The sequence below is a fragment of the Apis laboriosa genome, unplaced genomic scaffold (genome assembly GCF_014066325.1).
Source record: "Apis laboriosa isolate Shangri-la unplaced genomic scaffold, ASM1406632v1 scaffold27_cov151, whole genome shotgun sequence".
NCBI classification, from domain to species: domain Eukaryota; kingdom Metazoa; phylum Arthropoda; class Insecta; order Hymenoptera; family Apidae; genus Apis; species Apis laboriosa.
In genome coordinates, this window is record NW_025222633.1 from 433,585 (window position 1) to 457,229 (window position 23,645).

Sequence of the window (23,645 nt, forward strand, 5' to 3'; positions counted from 1 at the left end):
TCGTTATTTGTACTTCATGTACCTCCATAAATCATCATATATCTTCATATATTTTCTCTCCATGATATTAAAATGCATCAAATTTATTGATTAATTTTATTTTAATAAAATATATTTAAAGAATTAAGTTTAAATATTATTATTAATCTCATTTTAAAGGTAAGTTATCTTTTTAAATAAAAAGATTTTATAATTAGTCAATTTAAACATAAATATTTTTTTGATAATTTCTTAATAATTTTATTTTCTTTCTTTAATAGCAATAACATTGCAGCAACATTAAAAAATTTAATATTCACTAGATAAAAATTTGTTTCTTTTTCTCAAATTTCAAAGATCTAAAAATTTAATTATAGATAGGGTTATTTAATAAAAAAATTAAAATGATTGTTAAGATAGTCTATAAAGTGGTCCATTTATTATAAGCAGGAAATTGGAATACTCGAAGATAGAGTAATTTCCAAAAAGTTGTCTCTTATATTAGGACGGTAATCTTAAAGTATCATACAAAGTACAGATATATTTAAATAATATTAACAAGATTATTCCAATGATACATTATATTATACGAAACAAAATTCTGATATATTTTATAAATTGTGTAAAGATGAAGAAATGCTGTATCATAGATTTAAAAAATGATTAATATATAATACCAAAATATACATACAAGAAAAAAAAAAGAATGTTATCAAAATGCAAATTAACATTTTCATGGAATAATCTTATCTAATTAATTAGGAATCGAAGAGATCCCACTAAAACTAGTAAAAAAAATAGAAACTTTTAAAATTTTCATAAAAAATATATTATTAAATTCCCATTAAGTACGAATAAGTTTTATATAATTAAGAAAGCACACATAGATCTTTAATATAATAACAAGCATTTTAAATCACATTCCATACAGTGGGTGAAAAATCGCTCTTCACATGTAGCATTTTTTTAAAATAATTATTTATTCACCAATATGAACAAGTAGATCATGTATAGCAGGCTGTCGATGACGACATGAGCGCAGATTTATGATTTATAAGGATTAAATCGAGTTTCAATGATAGATAACGTAATTAAATATGGTGAAAATGCTTTGTATCAGTGTATCTATACGTGTATTTATAATTGCATCCGATTCCTTAAAGTTAACACATCTGTTAAACAAACGCGCTCTGGTCATCGCGCATCCGCGCCATTTTAATTTCATTCTAGAGCGTAATAAAAAATATTCTTCGCTTTTCTAGTCAATTTGCATTTAAATCGATTCTTTTATTTTTATTTATTTATTTAAATTTATTATTTTTGAAAGTCATTTGTAAGGCTCAATGATCACGGAACACGGGAAGCCTCGTTCTTCCATTGACTACTACTTCTAAACCATCCATAGAATCTTCATAAACTCTTCAAAACGAAAACAATTCTTGTTAATACACATATATATTTAAGCATATTGACGAAGAATTTGATTTTGCACTGGATAACAATATCAAGTTAGAATTTATAATTAATTTTTTACAACGATAAAAGATATCAATTCGAATAAAACATGATCATAATTGCTATGTCATTTTTTAAAGATTGATATCATTTTAAGCTAAATGTAACGAGTTATAAAATGTTTTATGATATAATTATAAAGACATTTAATAACGTATGAAGATAAGTATATATATATATATATTTTTTTTTTTTATTTAGAATAAATTTAAGAATCTTAAGAAGATAATGGCAGCTACCTGTGTCCCGCATAAATTAATCCAGGAATAATCTAAAAATGTTACCGCACTAATTCAAAACTGTTAAAGAAGATTGGATCCTCTTGTTATCACACGAAAATAGATAGTATTGTCGAAGCACGAGTCTTATCGAAGAATATTGATAGTCAGAATTCGTATGTCATAGGAATACATCGAGGTAATACCATTTCAGATGTTTAATATTATCGAGGTCCAGTGTATAAGATCCGGGAGGAAACGCCACCGAGGTAAAATATCTATCTTCAAAGCGTGTGTGCCCTACATTCACAAATTCGTGGTGCAAAAAACAGGTTGAAACATTAAGGTACGTATCAACGATATATTATATTATGCGTTATAAAAAATCGCCATAGTGCAAATAAGTTCGATAAAATAAGGAAATTAATTGCCATCTTCTTGAGTAACATGATCTTCGTTAGAGGAAACGCAAATTTCTGATACAAGCTCTTGTCATCGTACAAAAATCAACTCTATGGATTAATCAATACAAAAAATCTTGCACCTCTCTTGAAATAAAAAAAAAAAAAAAAAAAAAAAAAAAAAAAAAAATAAACTTATCAAAAAATCATCGAGATTTTATGTCTATAAAATTACACACAAGTTCCATAATCATTAAAAATCAATTTATATATATAAAAAAAAAAACTAGAAATAGAACAAAAAGAATTAATAGAAAAAAAAAAAAGAAATAAATATATATCATAAATTATTTTTCGTTTCAATAGATTTATTGTGCAACTTACTGAGTTTTAAAGAAGTGTCAAGTTGCAATTATCAATTTCAACAACGTCCAATGTCCTACTACACAATTTTGTGCACACGAGGAGACATCCAAAAGACACGAATCATCCGAGTTGTACCATATTAATCGAGTTCCGCGAAGCCAACTCTTTTTGCTCTTTTCCACAATTTCATTTTTTTTTTCTTTTTTTTTTCTTTTCTTTTTTTTTTTTTTTTTGTTCTTTTTTAATAGATGATCGATTATATGACATCGCATAGCAATACGCAGGTGGAAAGTGATAGTGAGTAGCATAGGGCGAAACAACCGGCATCGTGGATCGACGCATCAGCATGTTACGCAGAGAAGAGGCAGAAATCGATGTAGACTTGAGAGGCCCAACTCTAAGACAGAAGTTTATCTTCAGGAATGGTCGGGCTAGTTGCTGTTGGTGCAGAACGTAACGAATCGGTGTCTCGAAGCATCTCGTTGAAACTCTGCATCGAGTTAGATCTTGAAGGCACAACTTTCGTCTAGAACATAAAGAAAAATTCGTTAGATTTTATATAATTATCTAATATTTTATTACGTGTTTAATAGAATTTAAAGAAGAAAATTTTTAAGAAATCTCAATATCTCAAAGAAAAAATAAATTTTTTATCAGAATAACACGTTAAAACTTGAAGAGTATGAAACTTTCGGTTCATAAAATTTTATGGAATTTTATAAAAATATATTTTGTTTTTTAAAAAAGTGATACAAAAGTTTTTTGAAATTTAAAAAGCAATTGAAGTTAGGATATTGAACTGAAAAATTGGAAATGAAGAAACTTGTTGCGTTATCGATCGACGATGTTGAATTTGATTTTATAGAGTTTATAATTAATTCTAAATTTAATTTTTGTAAGAAGAGGAAAATTTATCGAATGATTGTTAGATCAATATTATTTTTAAATGAATATGCTATAATTTAAAATATTTAATGACGAATATTTTTTTTTAGATTATTATAATTAAATTAGTAAATTAAATTAGTAATATCTGCAATCTTAAATTTTATAAATATAAATATATTATTTTTTTAAAGCAACTTTAATTTTAAAATTTGCATTAATAAATATTTGTTTTCTTGAATATAAAATTTTCTATTCATATAATATTATAATATATAAGGTATGTGTATAAATTATATGTAAAATAAATAATTTTTAAAGAGATGTTTCTTTCATAAAAATATTTAAAGATATATTTAGAGAAGATAAAATTTGATAAGAATTCTGATTTTAACTTTATATTGAAAATTATATATAGTATATTCTTAATAATTCCTTCATTTACGTTAAAAAATGTTATAATATTTTTAATATAACAATTTTTTAATATAAACTCAAAGTTTTTTTTGAATTCAATTTTTTTTTAAAAAGAAACAAGATCTAATATCCAAGGCAATAAATATAATCTGATTTTAATATAATATATGAGTAACTTTATTCTGCTAATTTAAATTTTCTAGCAAAATAAGTTACCCAGATTTTAAATTAGTTGTATAGGACAACGTGGTTGGAAGTTATAAGACTTAATCTCATAGAAACGGTAAATTTACTGGAAAATAAATTGTGTGATGTATATATGTGTATGTGATGTATTTATGTGTAATATAAAACAAAAGTTTTAATTACAAGATACTCAGATTTATTATCCAAAAAATATTCTTAGATAAAATCATATTTTAAAAAAATATAAAATAATGAAAATTTCAAAATAAAATTGCTGTAAATTTCCAGCATATAAAGAGATTTCTTCTTGATGAACTGCTCCACGTGTAACTTATATTCTACATACTCTATAAACTTTTATTAAAAGAATAAATTAAAAGAATATTCAGAACATTCAAGTTAAATCAATTTTTCTATAAAATAATATTCAAATTCTTTCTCGAACCACTGTATATGGTACAATTTTTTTAATTTAAATTAAAATCAGGATTCTAACTAAGTAATTAAAATTTCTTATAAGATAATGCTGATTTTTATGTTGAAGATCAAAAAAAAAAAAAAAAAAGAAAAAAACCATAATCAAATTTAATCTGATTCATCTATCTAATCACCTTCATGTTCTCGTAGGCAGATCCAACTCGTTCCTCCAATGAACGAAAACTGTCTGAATTACGCATCTGGCCAAGCTTCATGGATAATCCACTGCCGAAGCCGCCAAGAATGCTGGTCGTCTTCTCAGCTGTTGTCTTGAACACAGACTCCGTCTTCTGGAATCTGTGGGTGGACGAAGAAACGATAAATATTCATTTAACGTGGAACTTGTCCTGTTTCAGACAAGGTCATGTTGTCCGTGGTCATTGATGCCTTAGGCAACTCGATAATGAATCAAGCCGATGGACAAACATGCATTTTTACTCACACACAGCCTCATAACGGATTAATCACACAAGCGTTCCGTGCTCGTCGCTAGATCAGAGTTATATAAAAGCTTATGCTTCTTCTTTATTATTTTTTTTATTTTTTTTATTTTTTTTTTTTTTTTACGCAAGCAAAAATAATGAGGAAATACGCCTCGTCGTGATTCGAGGTCGATATATACCCTGATTTTACAATTTGGATTTGGATTGGATACAATTTGGATTGATTATAGTAATAATTTAGCGATCGTGCTTTTGATTGACTATTCTATTCCGTTGAAATTCTTCTCTATATACATTTCTTTCTTTCTTTTCTTTTTTTTTTTTTTTTTTTTTTTAAGACGCGATTAAGAACCTTAAGCGTTTGGAATTTTATGTGTGACAACGTGCAAGAGATTATATTGGCGAGAAATGTTACGTATGTTATGATCCAAAATTTCTATCAGATGCGCGCAAGAGAAAGAAAATGTAAAAAACTTATTTCATACTATAAATAATTTCATTTTAGAAGTATGATTTTAATAAAGGGAAATAATATTTATGTTTAATTTATAATATTTTTTTTCAGAAATTATTTTCAATTGGAATATTATATCGAATTTTAATTTAACGTGGTCTCCGTTTTAGAAAATTTTTCTCATGAACAAAATAGATGATACGTTGGAGAAATATTTGTTAATACGATAGTTTTCAAAATTACGTCAAATTTATCTTCGATTATAAATTGCGATCATAATAATATTCTTTTTAAATTTTAGGTGGCTTCTAAAATGACAATATTATTCGTGGGATAACTTAATTTTAATCGATGATGGAAATTATGATGGAAATGTTGGATCTGAAGGATAACACGATTGCATGTGTGTACTTACAAACTGTTGTCGGTGACTGCCTTGGTGATCTGACCGAGTTTCTCGCCGACGTTCTGATAACTGAATGAGAACCCAACCAAAAGTCAAAGAAAAGTGTTCTACATGTCTGAAGAGCAGAAGTAGCAGAAAATAAACGAAAAGGGTTTGGGAGGGCCGGTAGCCGTCACCTTGCGCGAAATTAAAAAAAAATTAACATTGTTTAGAAGTGTGCGAATTACTTGCTAAGTTTGGGTCGAGCAAAAATTTTAGTTAATTTTAGTTAATTCGACTTAAAATTCCAAAAATATTATCCTATTATATTTTTATTATACTTTATATTTTGGAATTAATTAATTTATTATCTATATCCGTTTATCACAGATAAAATAGTAAATGATTGAACATGTAGTTATTGCATGCAGGATGATTTGTACAATTTTATTCAAATATAGTAATATCTGAATATATATGCATCATATTTGGCCATATATAGGGCATATAATATTCATGGAATATTTTTGAAGGATTGATTTTAGAGGGTAAAATAAATACAAAAATTATACAAAATGTAATTTAGTTTTAACTAAAAAACAGATATGGCTTGGTATTGTTGTGTAACTTATCCTGCATAAGAAATTACATTTCTAAAATTTGAAATCAAGAATCTTAATAGAATAAATTTTTTAGAGAATATTTTTTTAGAAAATATTTTTTTTAATATTTTTTTTTTTAGAAAATATTTTTTTTTAATTACCTTTAAATTATTGATTAGAGAAATTTTGATATCAAATTTACCTATTTACCTATTTAAATTATATCCCATTTTCATTTTATTCAAATTTATTTAAATATAGTTTTGATAAGATACCAGAAAAATTTTATGGTGAAAAATTCGAATCAAATTTTGGACACCCAATAATTCTGTCTATCCGCACACTTCTAAATTGTAAGTTTTTATATAAATGTACAAAAAAGGTGAGTATTGTGCATGCGTACCGTTTTTCGCGGCTTAAAACGTGATATCTGTACAATGGATCATTTAAAAAAACATAATTTACAATGCCGAAAATAAAAAGAGATTTGAAGATTCTTAATGAACGTCTACTTACATTGCGCAAAAATTGAGAATGTTTTGTTACAAAGAGACAAATAATCATATTTTCTGATAATAATACAATTACAGCAACCTCGATATCTCTATATAATGGCAACAAGCTTTTATAGCTCTAGCTTGAACCGCACAATTGTTCGCGTGTGGCATTCGTAACTGTATTTGGAGTCTCGGGCATTTCAACAGCATGTTATGAAAACAAGTTTGTTCAATAGAAAATTCTGCATATAATTATATAATTAATTCTTTGTGTTATATTTTCGTAGTTTAACCTTAATTAATTCTGATTTTCTGTGTGTATAATTAAATAATTAACTCTTTGCAATGTAAATATTTTCCTGAATTCATATTAAGATTTTAATTTGTTTTTATTGTTAATTATTCAAAGTTTGTTGTTAATTATTCAACAGATTTTTATTGATGCTCGATCATGTATGATATATAATTAAATATTTCTTTTGATATATCATACAAAAATATAAAAATATAAATACAAAAATATTATATAATATATATAAAGTATTATATAATATTTTATATTTATAAATTCCAAAATTTCTTAATTAAATAAATTATATATTGATATTCAAGTAATAAATTAACTATTCTTAGATTGCATTAAATAATTCCAAATTCATATTAACGAATACGATAAATAATATGATATAAATAAGATATTACAGAAACGATTAAAAAATTAAATCGTTCATGCTGTTGAAAACCCTGCGCATAAGAGCGCTAGCAAAACTCAGCCAAGACTCCATTCGTGCAAGATGATGGGTGAAAAATATATAGAAAAGTGCGTGCTTTGTATGTATTGAATAAAAACGTACACTTGACTCTCCTTAACGTTTTTCAACCCTTGATTCATATCATCAGTGATCTCCTTCCAAACGCTGATACCCAGCTTCCTCTTTAAATCTTGAGAGACTCTGATCTTGTTCGCCAGCACGTGCCTCAGGGTTTGAATCTCTTCCTCCACCTAGGAAACGTGACTTTTTCAGTGAAATAATTAATCGTTCGTGTTTGAATTTTTTTTGAAGAATGATTTTTCAATGATTGAACAAATTTTTTTTAATAAATTATGTTACAATGTTTAAACATTCTTGCAGAATAGAGAACTGATATGGTGTAATATTAATATTAATTAAAATTGATAAAAGAAAAAGGTAAAAAGAATTTCCAATAGTAAAAATTAAATTTATAAGTTAATATGTTTCTAATGAATTAAAAAAATAATTATTTTATTATAAAGTAATTATATGAAAGTATCCAAGTTCTAGATCTTTCCAACCAATTATAATCGTTGATTATTTGATAAATTAAATTTTTAGATTTAGGATTTAAGCCTATATCTTTTCACAAATCTACTTTCACAATTTTCAATACTCCACTTTCCATCTACTTTCGCAAATGAATAATTATTTTGACAGCAAGGATCTTGGATATGTTTAAAGTAGAACTATCCTTACAAAGCAAAATAAATAGAACATATTTCATGATCAATCTGAATTTCTCTCAAATCATATTTCACAATTCTAACTGTTCAATATTTTTTACAGGATGAAAAAGCATAATAAGATGTACTTTGGCTAATTCTGCACTCCATTCCGCCTTTTGACGATTTTGTTCTTCCAAAGAAAGTCCTTGCAATTCGTTCACCACATTATCTGATGTTGGCGAAATGTAACCAGCTGAATGGAGACTGGCGTCTTCTCCTGGAAAAAAGTCAATGATTGAAAATTATTTTAGAATTAAAATAACTCGAAATCTTGGTCTTTAAAATATCTTTTCGCTTATCTTAATATGATTTTCGGTTCTCGAAATATCATCGTGTAAAGAAAAGGTAATTTTTAATCATTTATTAATTAATCCTTAAAATTAAGAAAAATTTATATAATATATTTTCTAAATATTAATTGAATATTTCAACATATTTCAGCTACATAAAAATCAGCAGTTTAATTATTAATGTTTTTTGAATTTATCAACAAATTTTTAATTTTAATAAAGCAAAATTAAATTTTTGTATTGAATTGCTTAAAAAATCTTGTTTTATTTGCTTGAAAACTTTATTTTATTTTAAAAATTTCATTTTTCATTAATAATTAATAATTTTTAAACCGCTATTAATAATTTAATATTATTTTATTCTATATTCGTTTTTAAAGAACAAATTGCAATTTGAATGCAGTAAAAAATTAAATTTCCTGTGTTATAATTTAACATATTTTAAAAAAAAAAAAAATATTTTTCTTTCTTTCTAAAATTTCTAAATAATTCAAAAACGTGAAATATACAATTTTGTGCAATTATAATTTTAGATTCTGACTACCAACTTGATATATTTTCCATCACATATGTTCCATATCTTTTCCTCTTTATTTATGAATATAATCGAGTAATGTCTCATTTAAAATTTCATCTTTCAACGCTAAATGCATCGTTGTAAAATTTGAATGTCTCCTACAATTTTAGAACACGTTTTATGAATGCATAATGTGAATTTACTCTGCATAAAATTAGGACGATAAAAATTTTAAAAACTATAAAATGATGTTCATAATAATATCAAAATGAAAATAAATTGAAAATCGTAAAGTAGAGGAAATTAATTTACTGTAATATGAAATGCATTACAATAAATTTTCAAGCATCAAAAATTAAAAGCTTCAAGAACGATACGAATATGCTCAGATTAACAATTTCAATAAAACACCCACTATCGCAATCGAAAGACAGATTACTGTCATTTTATCGATCATATTACATCTACTTATAACCGATCGAATCACGGATGCTGGTATCGTTTTACACGAAGTATTGCTCTATATCTTTACAATTGCCTTTTCATAAATTTTATCATTTTTTTTTCAGAAAAATTTTTACGTTTTTTAAAATACAATTTGTATAATTATAATAAATTATATAATACAAAATTTGTATTATACTTTGAAAATTGAAAAAAAGAATCCTTTCAATTTTAAGAAACATGTGTTAATAATAATCCTCGCGTAAGTTCTTCCGCTTTGCGTGGAATAAGTATAAATTATTTCCTATCACACCAAATTAAAAATATTTAATTAACTAAATCTGAAATTTCACTTGTATTAATATCAAGAAATTCCGCATTTTTACGTAAAAAAAAAAAAAAAAAAAATTACGCGATAGGTGAAAGTGAAAGAACACCTGATAAATTTAAGGATAAAATGATTACTCATAAACAGAAAATTTGGAACAGTACTATAACTTAACGATAATCGAATACATATACTTATTTTAACCAAAGGAAGGAAGTACAGCACGTAGTTAATTATTGCTTTTTCTTGCTCCCAGAGCGATTAAGGACGAACACTTCTACGCTGTAAAACTAATCTCTGTCTAAACGCGCGTACATCCTGAATATCATCGATTTAATAGAGTAAGTAGAAGTCATGAACTTTCTCGAGTTCAACCAAGCGAAACGATATTACGAACACGAGAATGATTTCGATCGAAGGTTCAAGAAATCTAAACTTAATTACTTCGTTGAAGAATAAATTTATCAAAGTCGTATTTACAACTTTTAAATTTTTTCCCTCCCAAAGAATACAAGTTGGATGCAACGTGACTTCGTGTTACAATTTTTTTTTTACGATCGAATAAGTGAACACGATAAATTTATCGCGACAGTAATATCCTTTCTCTAAATAGAATACTAAAGATACATTTCTTGTCATTACTTACAAAAATGGTAATGTAACGTTACTCTCAGATACCGTTGCATGCCGCTCCAGTATTCGGTGGAAGTAATACTACGAAATACTGATATACTTCTCACTTTCATATTTTGCAATACTGTTCTACTTTACGATCATTTATACGTATAAATTTCGATTCATACGAAAGCGATAAATATTAAGATAAAACGTGCTTAAACTTGTCTTGAAAAAATATGGCATTTCGTTTCGAACGTCTAAAACATATGGGGATTACAAATCAGCGGAAAAAAGTCTGAACCTAGGGAATTTTGTGGAGCGTATCGCGTGACTGCCATCTATTAAAACACGATCTAAATGAGATCGATATCTCTATAAATAATGCAATTATAACATTCATAAATTTATCCTTCATTATCTACTATAAAATTGGCATACACGAAACGAAGGAATGAAGAACGTTGGTATACTAAATAATCCAAAAAAAAAAAAAAAAACTCTATTGTAACTAAAAATGAAACAAAAATACTACTTTATCAACAATCGGCAATACAATCGGCAGAATCGATAGTAACTCGAATCAAAGATACAATATCAAATTTTATCATTTTCACAAAAATTATATGCTGCACCTTTTACCAATTCGAGGAACTTCTTGTAATTTTGACTGTTGCTAATTTTGGCCAAGTATGGTTTCGAAAAATCTTGGAATATTACTCGAACTGATTTTTTCTTCTTCTTCTGGTCTCGATTAGTGGCGCCGTCCTCGGCATCATTCGTCAAAAACTGCGTCTCCACCGACAAATTTGCATCGTCCACCACGATCTCGTCTATATCACCGTTCGAATCCCGCCAACAATGGACAACGATTTCGTCCACGTCGTCACTGAGCTCATCAATGTCATCGAAACTCGGAGTTGCTGTTAAATTCGAATAATATACATCCTCCTCATATTCCAGCGATTCGAACTCGTGTTCATTTTCACTTAGACAGTCCTGTTCATCATGCTCCTGACACACTCTCGATCTCGAACCTTGTTTCGATGGTTCGCGGCGATTTTCAATTTTTACCTCTCCTTGCTTAATGTCCGGCATATCGGTTTTCATGTCAACGCGATAAATCACTTTTTTTTTACGAAGCTCGAAGAATCTCGATTAAAATTTGTTGTGAAGGAAGTTGTTAGGTTAATTGTCATCAATGTTTGTATAGATAGATGTCGATTCGTGAACGTGAAATTAATAATCTTTGTTTGTCAATTCATTTGATTGAAATTTGATGTTACAATTTCTACGATATTGCGAAATTGTGAAATATTTTTTTACCGCGGATTGTTTTGGAGTTGATAAATTCGTTGATAAAATGCTTGTCATGTTAACCTTCAGACATCGGAGTTGATAGCTAGATCAATTTTGACACTTAATATAGAGTGTTAATACATTGGCAAAATATTTAAAAAAAAAAAATTAATTCTAAAGGCCAAAAAAGAAACAAATAAAATGAGACAGATCTCTATTTCACCGCTATCTCATTCCATTTATAAGTTAATAAATGAATCTCAATTGAAATTTTTATATGCTTTTGTTTATTTGCCTTCTAAAAAGAATATCCACAAACATATTAATAATCTTGTAGATAGATTACGTAAATAAATCTATACTTTGAATCAATATTATGATTATATAAAAATAAAAAAAAAAAAGAATTATACTTGCAAATATTATTAGAAAACGTATTGCTATTTCTTATACGAATATATTTTTTTATAATTATAAAAACTATTATAAAAAAAATTATAATTATGACGAAACTATACTAAATACTTATATTAAACAAGTATAAAATAGAATATTATAAAAAGGTAAAGAGAAATATAATGTAATATTTTATATATGTCAAAAATGATCCAGACATCGCCAGGTTATTAAACAAAATCTCTGGTTGGCGCGTCTTTGTTTCTTGCCTACCGGTGAAACTAGTTTTCTCGCAGAAACCGTTTACCGTAACTGCATCAGTTCCACGCTAAAACGACCACAAATGTCACAACGTATGCGTCCTAGACGAAATACGATGATTCCCACAACGATCTTCAAGTAAAACTAAAACTCATTCGTCGAAATCACTGGATCTCACTTTCGCAAAACGACACGGTGGCCAGTCACGCGTCACGCGGGTAAACAAACCAAGTTGAAGTTAGGTACGACAATGAATATTCCGCGGGAAATCGGCACTTTCAGCCATTTATATTTCTACGAAGTGAAATCAACAATCTACGAGTGGTATTGGCCACGAACGATCTAAATGACCACGTGAATCGATCGGCGCGTGCAGACGACGATCACAGCTGGCATGATCATGCTTCGTTTTCCCGACGCGAACAGATCCTAAGTTCCGATTTTGACCAATCATGGCGCCACTATCGTACAGCCACGTATCCAAGAAGGAAAGAAATCGCGGCCAGTTACTCGTTCCTCTTTCGCGAAGGTGAAAGGGGAAGGGACCCAAGGTCCCCACCATCATTGTGCCCGTCTTCTTTTAATCCTTAATAAATAAAAAAAAAAAAATCTACTCTCGAAAATTTGCATGGAATTTGTATTTTAATGAGATTACATTTTACCAAAGGTATAATAAGATTTACTTTTTTACATTTTGATCGTTATTGATTTTTTTTTTTACATATATGTTTCGTGCATGAAGAAATAAAGTTGCCGACTTTGTTGTTGGTCGGTAAGTCGATCATAATGTTTTATGTCATCTAACGTTACATAATAATATTGTAATTTAGTATGAATTCGATTGCTATTGAAAGATTATAAAAAAAAAAACTATATTCTGATATCAACACAAATTTTTTTCTTTTTTATAACTCGTTTTTTTTACCGTGATTATAGATCGGCTCAATGCACACTTTGAGAAAGACAAAAAAGGAGATTTGTCGACGGTAAAAAAGTAGATTGAAAGTTGGGAAAAAAATATACGCCTGTTCTTGCGAAAGATCTCGTTGGATGGAGATGATGGAACGGAATCTTCGACGGTTCGTTGACTCTGGACGCATATTAAATTTCCACTTGCAACGTATAAAAATATGAATAAAAAGTAATATTACCAACTATATATATATATATCTTAAAGTATATAAAATTATTGTAAAAGTGACAGTATAGATAATAAGAGAAAGCCAACTATGCTTATATAATTACTTTTTTCATTAGTTTTGGATTTTATAGAAACTAGGCAAAAATTGACTAGAATATTCATTATTAAATAATTTTTATATTTTAAAATATTATTGATTCTACGATAAAAAAATAATATGAAAAAATATTTTCCTTAATATAATAAATCATCATTTCTAGCAATCATCATTTTTAGCAAGATTTTCGTGGAAAATCTCTCAACCTAAACTCCTACATCTCTTATTAAATTCTATGTTAAAATTAGATGTTACATGAAGCAATTGCGTGCACCAAATTAGAGTACGATATACGAATCAAACTGTAATTTTCCAAAAATCACTTGTACAATTAAATAATTATAATCTTCCACATCGAATATAATACATACACATGTTTAATAACGAATTAACAATGAATGAACACGCAACACACTAAATAATGTAAATACAGTTCTATTTAAAGATCGTGAATGTGCCGGTTATCAAAATAGCGGAAAAGGTAAATGAGAAGCGTGATAAATGATGGGTAAGTGTATTTTATAATAATATCGAGAACACAGGATAAAGCTGATAGAACGGAATCTATGTGGAACCGGTTCATCCGCTTCTTTCGGTTCGATGAAGTTCTAAATACGGCCCTCCCTCGGTAACAGGAACCTCAAGGTTAACTGCTGGCTGTCGTAACAATCCACGGATGAAATGACCGATCGTTTGAAAATACGCTAGTTAAAAAATTCTTTTGCCATTCTGTAATTATTTTGCTGCTGATATCGACTCATGACCCGAACGAATCGAGCTTTCCATCCCCGGTAACGTGACTTATTCAAGTGGGTCACAAAAGAAAACTCGAGACGTCGTGTCAGTTGAAATCCTGTATTTTTGATTAAGTCTAGAATGGAATAATAAATCTGATTCTTTTTTAATCTATCTTTGCAGATTCTTTTTTTTTTTTCTTCATGGACGAAGATATAATTAATTTCATGCTCTATATATGACAAAGTATTTTAATTGAATAATTAAAATAATTATGTAATAAATATATTTATTTTAAATTGTGCATTATGTTTTTTTTTAATGAGAAAAGAAAATTATAAAAGATATGTTTCCAATTATTAATAATTGATGGATAATAATTTTTATAAGTTTCCAAATGTTTGATTTCAAAAGGTCAAGGATTCTGAAGCAAGAATATCTGTAAGTAATACAATTTCATTAAACTTTCTATTGATTTCGTATCGACATATATAAAATTGGAAACTGTTCTATGTCATTTCATTAGAAATTTGAGATATTGCAAGGAAATAAAAGAGATCACTATAAATAGAAACCTATATCAAAACAAGATATAATTTCTTTAAGGAGAAAGGTGAAGTGGAAGAAAAAAAAAAATATGTGAATAATGCCATAGAAATAATAATGCAGCAACGTGTTCAAGAAACACTAAGTAATAAAATAAGAACTAAACATAACACGCAATAAAATTAGAATGATTCATTCAAAAGATTTTAATCAATGATGAACCTTGATCTAACAGAGGAAAATAGATAACAATATTATGAATGAATTGAAGTTATAATATGACTATCTAAAATAGTTTACATTAATTTTATTATAAACATGGCAATTAGCTAGATCTATTCCAAATAATATGAGAAAAAAAGAAAAATCTTTATGCCATTATAACTTTGCTATCTCTTTTATTATCATAAGTCAAATACAAGTTATCATAAGCATATGTAAAAGATATACCGTATAAGTCATGTAATTATTTATTGCACTATAATGAAGTTATAAAAAACATTAAAATATTTCATGTAAATATGTTTCATGTAAATATTACATGGTATTATTATTTTTTTTTTGCAAATAAAAGATCCATTATTTATTCATATATAAAAATGCATTAAAAAATTATATTCTTTTTCATATCCAATTTAATTTTTGTACAAAATAATTTTTTTAGAACAAACAATGAATTATTTGAAATGATCACGTTATCCTGCATATAATTACCAAATTTCCGCAAAATATATTACCCAAGCAAAATCGCGTTTACGTGATGTCAGCTGATAACTTCATAAAATCACGCATACGTGGCAACACCGATCGTCAAGGTGATTCAATTATTTTTAAATTTCAATTTTATTTTTACTATTTCGATCTCGAATAGTTAATTTTTATATAATTTCTTTTATAGATTGAGAATAAAAACGAATAAAAAGAATTTTATCGATATACGTTTAATAAAATTATTACACGTGATTTCTAGGAAATCGAGGGATCAATTCGTGGACCTTCCTTCAAGTTTCTCGAAACACGCGATTCCGGAATTAAGAGGCAGGTCCGACGTTGGTTTGGGTGAAGATCGATAAAATTGCCGTGCTAAGTATTCACGATGCTAACGGCTCTCGCCATCCTGGATAAGGTGGTAAGTGAACTTTCTGAACGTTATAAAGTTTCGCCAAATATCGACATACATTGCTCATAATAAATTGTTTTCCAGGTAAATTTCGCTTAAATCGAATCTCAGACGATTCCATTTATGTGAAAGTGGAGTGAAAAAAAGAGGAAAAGATAAAGGAAAGTGGAAATCAAAGTGTGATTTACACGATGGGTTGACTTTCTAACATAGTTAATGACATAATGTTTGTTAATGAAACAGGAATCTGGAATTAATATTTGAAAATTGTGGATTAAAAAAAAATAAAAGGAAAATTTTTTTCCTTGTATATTTTAACTTTTTCTTATTGTTTGGAATACAGAAGAGAATATAATACTTTAATTTGTTAAATTCAAATCATAAATTTTTCAAAAATATTGTTTAATAAACCTATGAAATGTAAAATTAAAAGGTTCTGATAATCAATATTTTTTAAATAATCGAAAATTCCTTAGATATATTTAATTGCAGGATACAGAAACAATTGACAGCGAGTTGAATTTAAAAATTATTATCTTATAATTAATTATTAATTGACAGGAATTATTCAATAATTAAAATAGAATTTCTAGTATTTTTAAACTAGAATATTCTTATTTCTAATTCTATCCGTGCATGATAACTTAAAATGTAATTGCATAAAATTTAATTAATCATTATAATTATTTCAACTTTAATTAAGAAAACAAATTTTTTTTTTAATTTTAGCCATGCAATTTATATGCATGAAATTAGTAATATATAGTAATTTATTCATCGTGAAGTCGTATGTTGTCCAGACAAGCAATAAAAGCAATATTAGCAAGACAAAGGAATGGTTATTGAACGTGCAAGGGAAAAGCAGACAAAAGGTGAGGTATTAAACGAGCGTTGTACACGCGTTGTTGGCAAAACGTTTCCTTTGTCTTTAATTAATTTCCGGTACAAGTGGAGGAAGCATCGTGACTTCGATTTTATCTTATTTATATTAAAAAAAAAAAAAAAAGAACGATCGTTATATAATTTTATTTACAAAATAATTCGAAAAGAAAAATAACAAATATCTAAATGAATAAAAGATTAGAAAATAGAAGATGTTAATCGAGTTGAGGACTTTTATTGAGTAAAATCGCGAGTTAAAATGGCGTCGGAACTTTGAGCGAGCATTAGGAATTTTTGTTTTACAGTCTAATGGGCACAGACATATTTGCGCATCCACGCAAAACCGAATCTGAATTTTTCTACATTTTGATTTAAAAGTCGAAATTGAAAAAAATTTCAACGAGTTTATTTCTTATAATGACATAGTACATTTAAAAATTTCTTTATTTTAAAGTGAAAAAATTAGAGGGAAAAGAAAATATTAAAATAGAAGATGAATGGTTAAAAACAATAGATAGTTATGCGAATATTGATAAATAAACTAAATTAATTTTTAATTATAAATTAATTTATCGTATTTTTTATTTGTAGTGAAATATTAATAATGAATAAACAAACTAGATAATTAAATAAACTCTTATACAAAGTATAAGTTGAGAAGGAGTTTGTAGACTATAATTAAATTCTTAATTTGCTAATCACTAATTATTTTTAACAAAAATTTTTTCTATAACGTAGATTATGAATTTATGAATGTTGACTTTCACTTTCACCATTTATACAATGAACAGAAATAAAAAAGAAAAAAAAAATATTTTATAAAATCAATAGTTAGTTCTTCCATGGTTCATTTATAAAGGATATTAATATTAATATTAATAGCATATTAATAATTAAATTCATGAGATATTTTTAGATTCTAGAGATTATAATAAATATAAAAATACAAAAATATCAATTATTTATTATCTTATAAGCAATTTAATTAAATAATTTAATTATCATACAAAATAATTAAATGATAACACATTTTAGATTTATATGATAGCTTATGGACAAGAGATTATATATCATAAGCGCAAAATAATCAAATAACGTAATGTTGTAATATATATTATAATATTGTAATATTTCATAAGAAGGAAAAGTGGTTAATAAAAGCATTCTGTTTTTCAGAGATTAATTTATGGGAGTAACAAGTTCATCAGATTATTAAATTAACCGAGTGGAGAGATAAAATTAACAAGAAATTGAATTAGTTAGATTGTTAATATATGAAAATATGAGTAATAAAATTTATCATGATTTAATCAAATAAAAAAATTAAAATGATTCTTTATAAATTTAAAAAAAAATATATCAGTGAATTTTGCCTCTAAATATTTGTAATTTTGTATGAGAAAAATTTATAATTTTATTCTTTTGAGAAGATAGTAAGAAAACTTATTCTGAGGAAACAGTAGTAGAAGTAAAGAATAATAAAATATTTTCTTTTTTAAATATCATTTTCTTTGATATAAATTTTCTTTGATATCCAAAGTAAAGAAACAAATCCATTATTTTGAATCAATAGCCTAAGATAAAACTTCTTTGAAAGAATCAAAAGAAAAACAGATAAGATTAAAAAAAATTCCATAATCCAATTATTCTGTTCATTTCATCCTATCATCTACAAACTTTATTCCCTTCGTTAAGAAACAAAATGTATTTATAAAATTGAACAAACATATACAAGAATATAACAAAAATATAAAGCACTGCGATTGTTATATAAATTTTTTCCCATATAGGAACACAGCATATATATATGAGAAACAATCATGAGAAATAATCAAACGGTGATTAAACGAAAAATTGAATCGTTTGTTCGATATGAAACGAGATTGAAAAGCTAATTTAAAATCGATTCTTCGTGAAGCAACTATACAAACATTTTTTTTTTTTTTTTTGAAGTTATAATATTACGTTGCAACCAGAACAGCGCGACGCGATTTCCGCGAACACGACACCATGGCTGCTTTTACAACTTTCTCTTTGGGATTGTCTGTCGAAGAACGAATGAATTATGCTTGGTTTATATTATCTGTTCAAGACACGAAACGATATGAGAATGATTCCGACAAATATCGGACGATACATCATATCAAAACGTATGCACGTATGAATTTTTAAACTTTAATTCATTGTGTATTATAAATGATATTTATATGATAAATATTATCAAATTTTAGGTCCAATTACATATAAATTTTATTATGGTTTAATCTGCCTGGAAAATGATTTTATTTTAGGAAATTTTATGTTTATGTTTGAAGCAGATATTTGTGACAACATCATTTTTTGTCATAAGTTATTTAATATTTATTTATATTTAATGCAAAATAATTAAACGGATTCCAAAGGATTAAAAATTCTAATTTTTGAGATGTAAAATGCTATATAATATAATATAATATATAATTATAATAAATAATTATATATAATATAATATATATTATATTATATATCAACATCATTATATATAATTATATATAATATTAATAATAAATAGTATAAATTAGATCTAATCTAAATTATTTAATTACCCAGATATTCGAATTCTATTTTAAAATGCACAAATATAAAATTATTTCAATTATCAAAATATGGAAAATACGTAAAAAAAAGCAAAACTAAAAAGAAATTATCTCTCTAGAATCTTAGGTTTGATTCTAGGCAGGATATTAACAGCCCCATTATGCAACTTATACGTATTCTTCCTGTTACTTTAAGTTTTCAAGATGACTTTAAAAATATCTCATCAGGATATTAAAAATGTAAGAAAATGTAAGGAATCTTATATTATAAATTATAATAAAAAGAAAAAAAAAATCATGACCTTTGTCTTTAGAAAATAGATGACTCATGCAATATCCATCGATAAGCAACGGATGGAAAGGTTAACCATCCTCCTTCCGATTGATTCGTGGAAAAAAAAGCGAACGTTTCGCGTAAATCAATTGACGCGATACTTCCGCTCACGGCGGGTTTATGAGCACGTTGAACGGGAAATATTTGCACTGAAAACAAGGAGGCCGTTAATGTGAAAGGGGTAGGGAGATGTGAGCCGTTAGGACATGGAAGATAAAAACGTGCACAGAAGTGTGCCTTGTTAATCTTTGACGTGGGCCGCGAAAATAGACACGATGAACGAAATAGAGAATTTTCAGTTGTATCAGAAATAATTTTCTTTTGAGAGACTGTTCGTCATTTGAATTGCACGATTCATTAATTTTTGAGAGGATTGTTGAATGAATCGAAAATGTTAGGCAAAGTGAATGAATTATGTACACGGACGTATATTATTACGATGTATGTATTCGTATTACGTTGAATTTCCATCGTATTCGCATAATTATGAGAATTTCTTTTTGAAAAAAATGTGAAATATATTTTAAATATAATAAAGTAGAAAAGTGATATGATGTAAAAATAATTGTGAGAAAAAAATATTCTAGAATTAAAATATCACTTTTCAAAATAAATTTTTTAAACGTATAATTCTTTTTTCAGAAAAATCCTCATTTGCTCTCTTTTATAAATTGCTCTTTTATAATTAGTGTATGCTATATGTTATATGTACACTAATATATTGAATAAAGATAAGGATAAAATATTTATTCTAAACTTAACATGTCATAATACCTAGAATATTATCTTAATAGAATTCTTGAAAATTTTCATAAGTAACATATATTTATATACGTACAGCTATTGTATCATATTAAATAACAAAAATATACTATATAAAATTGAAATATAATATAATATACAGGAATATAATATATATTCCTATATATAAATATATTCAATTATTAATATAATTAATTATAATATTATAATATTTATTATGTAATATATTACACATTATTATAATATTTTTTATATGATTTTATCATAATACATATGATAATTTTAATTCTGCTAATAATTTAACTATACTTCCACTAAATACAGTTAATATAATGTCGTAGTTTTTCTTCTAAATATTCTATTTTCAATCCTTATAATATTTTTGCAACTTTCAATAGAAATAGAAGAACTTCAGAACTCTTTGCAATAAGATATTAAGTATTCTAACAATAAGTAAATATTAGTACTAATATATCTAATGTCGTGAAAATATTTATATTTATACGAACATTCTTAGAGCTTCTAATACTTTGTAATACAGTATTATTCTACTGCCTTTATTATTTTCATATTATCCCTAATATAATTCACTTACATTATACAATAATAAAGTATTAATATACTTTATGAAAGGAATATTTTTCCAATGATAAAAATATTATTTTATTTATTTTAAAATATATCTTTACTATTAAATTTTATATCTTTCCTTATACTTTCAATATCCTCATATATAAAATTTATATATATAAGAAATATTTGAAAAATATTTCATATTTGAAAAATATGAAATATTTAAAATATGAAAGAAAAATAATTTTAACATATTTAATTCTATTATTTTAATTTTTATATCTTAAGAAAAATATAATTTTCTTTTTTTTTTCATACTATGTGATTTAAATATCACAAATGTATCTGTATTTTTAAAATTGTATACAAAAATAGGATAATTTTTATTTTCGAATTTTTAAATTAAAATGGTAATAATAAACATTAAAATAATAACAAAAAAAAAATTAAAAAAAATTTTAAAAATTCCTATAATTTTTAATATAATAAAATTGAAAACATATGAACAGTAATTAAATAAATCTAACGTGTGCCAATATTAAAAATAATATATAATAATATATATATATATTATATATCATCGAGATAATGATTTTCGCGATAAAAAGCAATATTATACGGCGATAACAGTATTATTACATGTATGATACACGATATTGCAAATGACCTTTACCTATCATCACTTAAATATCATTATCTTTTATAGCTACTTACGGATATGTACTTGTTACGTAGAAAATTATAGTATTTTTTATTATTATAGTTATCTGATATTTCATTCAATAATATTTATGAAAAGTATAACATCGATTAACATGACAAAAAAAAATTGTAAATAAAAAATACGAAGATAGAATGTTTCATAGCCACATTAAGTAAATATTTAATTCATTTTAATTTTTCATTGACTCCCACGTATTAGGTAATGAAGCATTTACATAACGAATGTGTAAATAAGGAGCCTTTAAATCAATGATGCACTTTCGGTTGAACGTATCATTAAAGAGTGACTTTAAAACAAAGCCTGGACAAATTCTAATCACGTTAACGTGATTAACGTGTGCCATAGGATGAGAATAACACACCGGCATATATACGTATGTGTGATGTATTTGCTCGTGTAATTGGAGAGGTTAGGACAACAATTGCTTGAAGATTGCATTGGTTTTTGTATATAAACGCACCATTAACGTTTTATTATAAAGTTGTGAACATTTTTTACACAATATAAATATAAAGAAAAAACCGATTATATAAAATGCTTGTAAATAAATATTATATAAAAAAATCTTGGATTACTTTCGACATTATCGCATGATTAGCGAATAAAATTTCATGCGATATTGCGATTATCGTACGATCAATTATACGTAATTTCACGAGATAAGTAGGACGATAGAAACGGTTTTAAAACTTTTAAAAAAATAACAATAGGTTAGAATGTATAACAAAAATAAATTATATCATTTATGTTCTTCTTCTTAGAGTTATATTTATTTACTTATCGTTTTTTAAACGAGAGATATATTTTGAACGCGAGATATATCACGCCGAAAATATGGAATACATTCTTACAGAGGAAAATAAGAAGCGTATCGAAAAAAGTGGCGTCAATGATCTCACCTGTTGGTACGTTGCTCATTTTGTCGAATCGATACGCTTACGTCGATGCTCCCTCTCGCTCGCACACGAATCCACCACTCGCAAATAATCAACGAAACAATAATACGCACACGTTTTTCCGCGAGAACTTTCGAAACGGATACTGTGACGTGTTCTGTGCTACCGAACCGAGATCGATTCCTTCCGAATCGCTTCTGACGAACGGCACCGCGGCCATATTGAAAACAGCCGGCTAGTGGCGCCACCGTATGATTTTTGTGGAACTAACAAGCCCGTAGACTTAAATTTGAATTTATGGCGCCATTTTAGCAATATTAAACTATATTTTATTATACTGATCTAATCGTATTAGAAATAAGAATGAAGTATACATATAATGAATAACATAGTTTCTACATCTATGTGGGAGTTTATACAACATTTTAAAAATAAATAAAAGTATAATATATTGTGTTTATAACATATTAGATTATATTGAATGAAAACAATATTTGAAATAAAATTTGTAAAATTAAATCTGTCAAAAGTTAGAATTCACACGTTTTTAGAATTGTAATATATAATTTGAAGCATTTTAAAGAGTAAATGTTATGACTTTTAACAAATATTTTTTAAATTCATTTTTAACAGTATTTATAATGAATTGAGCAGCATATCAAGTTAAAAATGATTTTCTAAAATTTAAAATGTTTCGTCAGTCGACAACATTAATGGATTTTTTCATTTAATTTAATTTCTAACTGTGATATATCGTTTCCG

General features: G+C 26.4%; 1 protein-coding gene across 3 annotated transcripts; it reads right to left on the bottom strand.

The window, feature by feature from the left end:
* Positions 1-390: 390 nt before the first annotated feature.
* Positions 391-23,078, bottom strand: LOC122714070 (tumor protein D54). Of its 3 annotated transcripts, XM_043935087.1 has the most exons (7): positions 12,510-12,860; positions 11,177-11,943; positions 8,434-8,564; positions 7,680-7,828; positions 5,757-5,816; positions 4,579-4,741; positions 391-3,005 (listed from the first exon to the last, which is right to left on the bottom strand). In XM_043935087.1, exons 2-7 carry the CDS (start codon positions 11,649-11,651, stop codon positions 2,877-2,879), a joined length of 1,107 nt encoding a protein of 368 aa, XP_043791022.1. In that variant the 5' UTR covers positions 11,652-11,943; positions 12,510-12,860; the 3' UTR covers positions 391-2,876. The 3 variants fall into 3 exon arrangements, with proteins under 3 accessions (XP_043791022.1, XP_043791024.1, XP_043791023.1); XM_043935089.1 differs by lacking the exons at positions 11,177-11,943; positions 12,510-12,860 and adding an exon at positions 22,887-23,078; XM_043935088.1 differs by lacking the exon at positions 5,757-5,816 and having other exon boundaries at positions 12,510-12,854.
* Between the last annotated feature and the right edge of the window lie 567 nt (positions 23,079-23,645).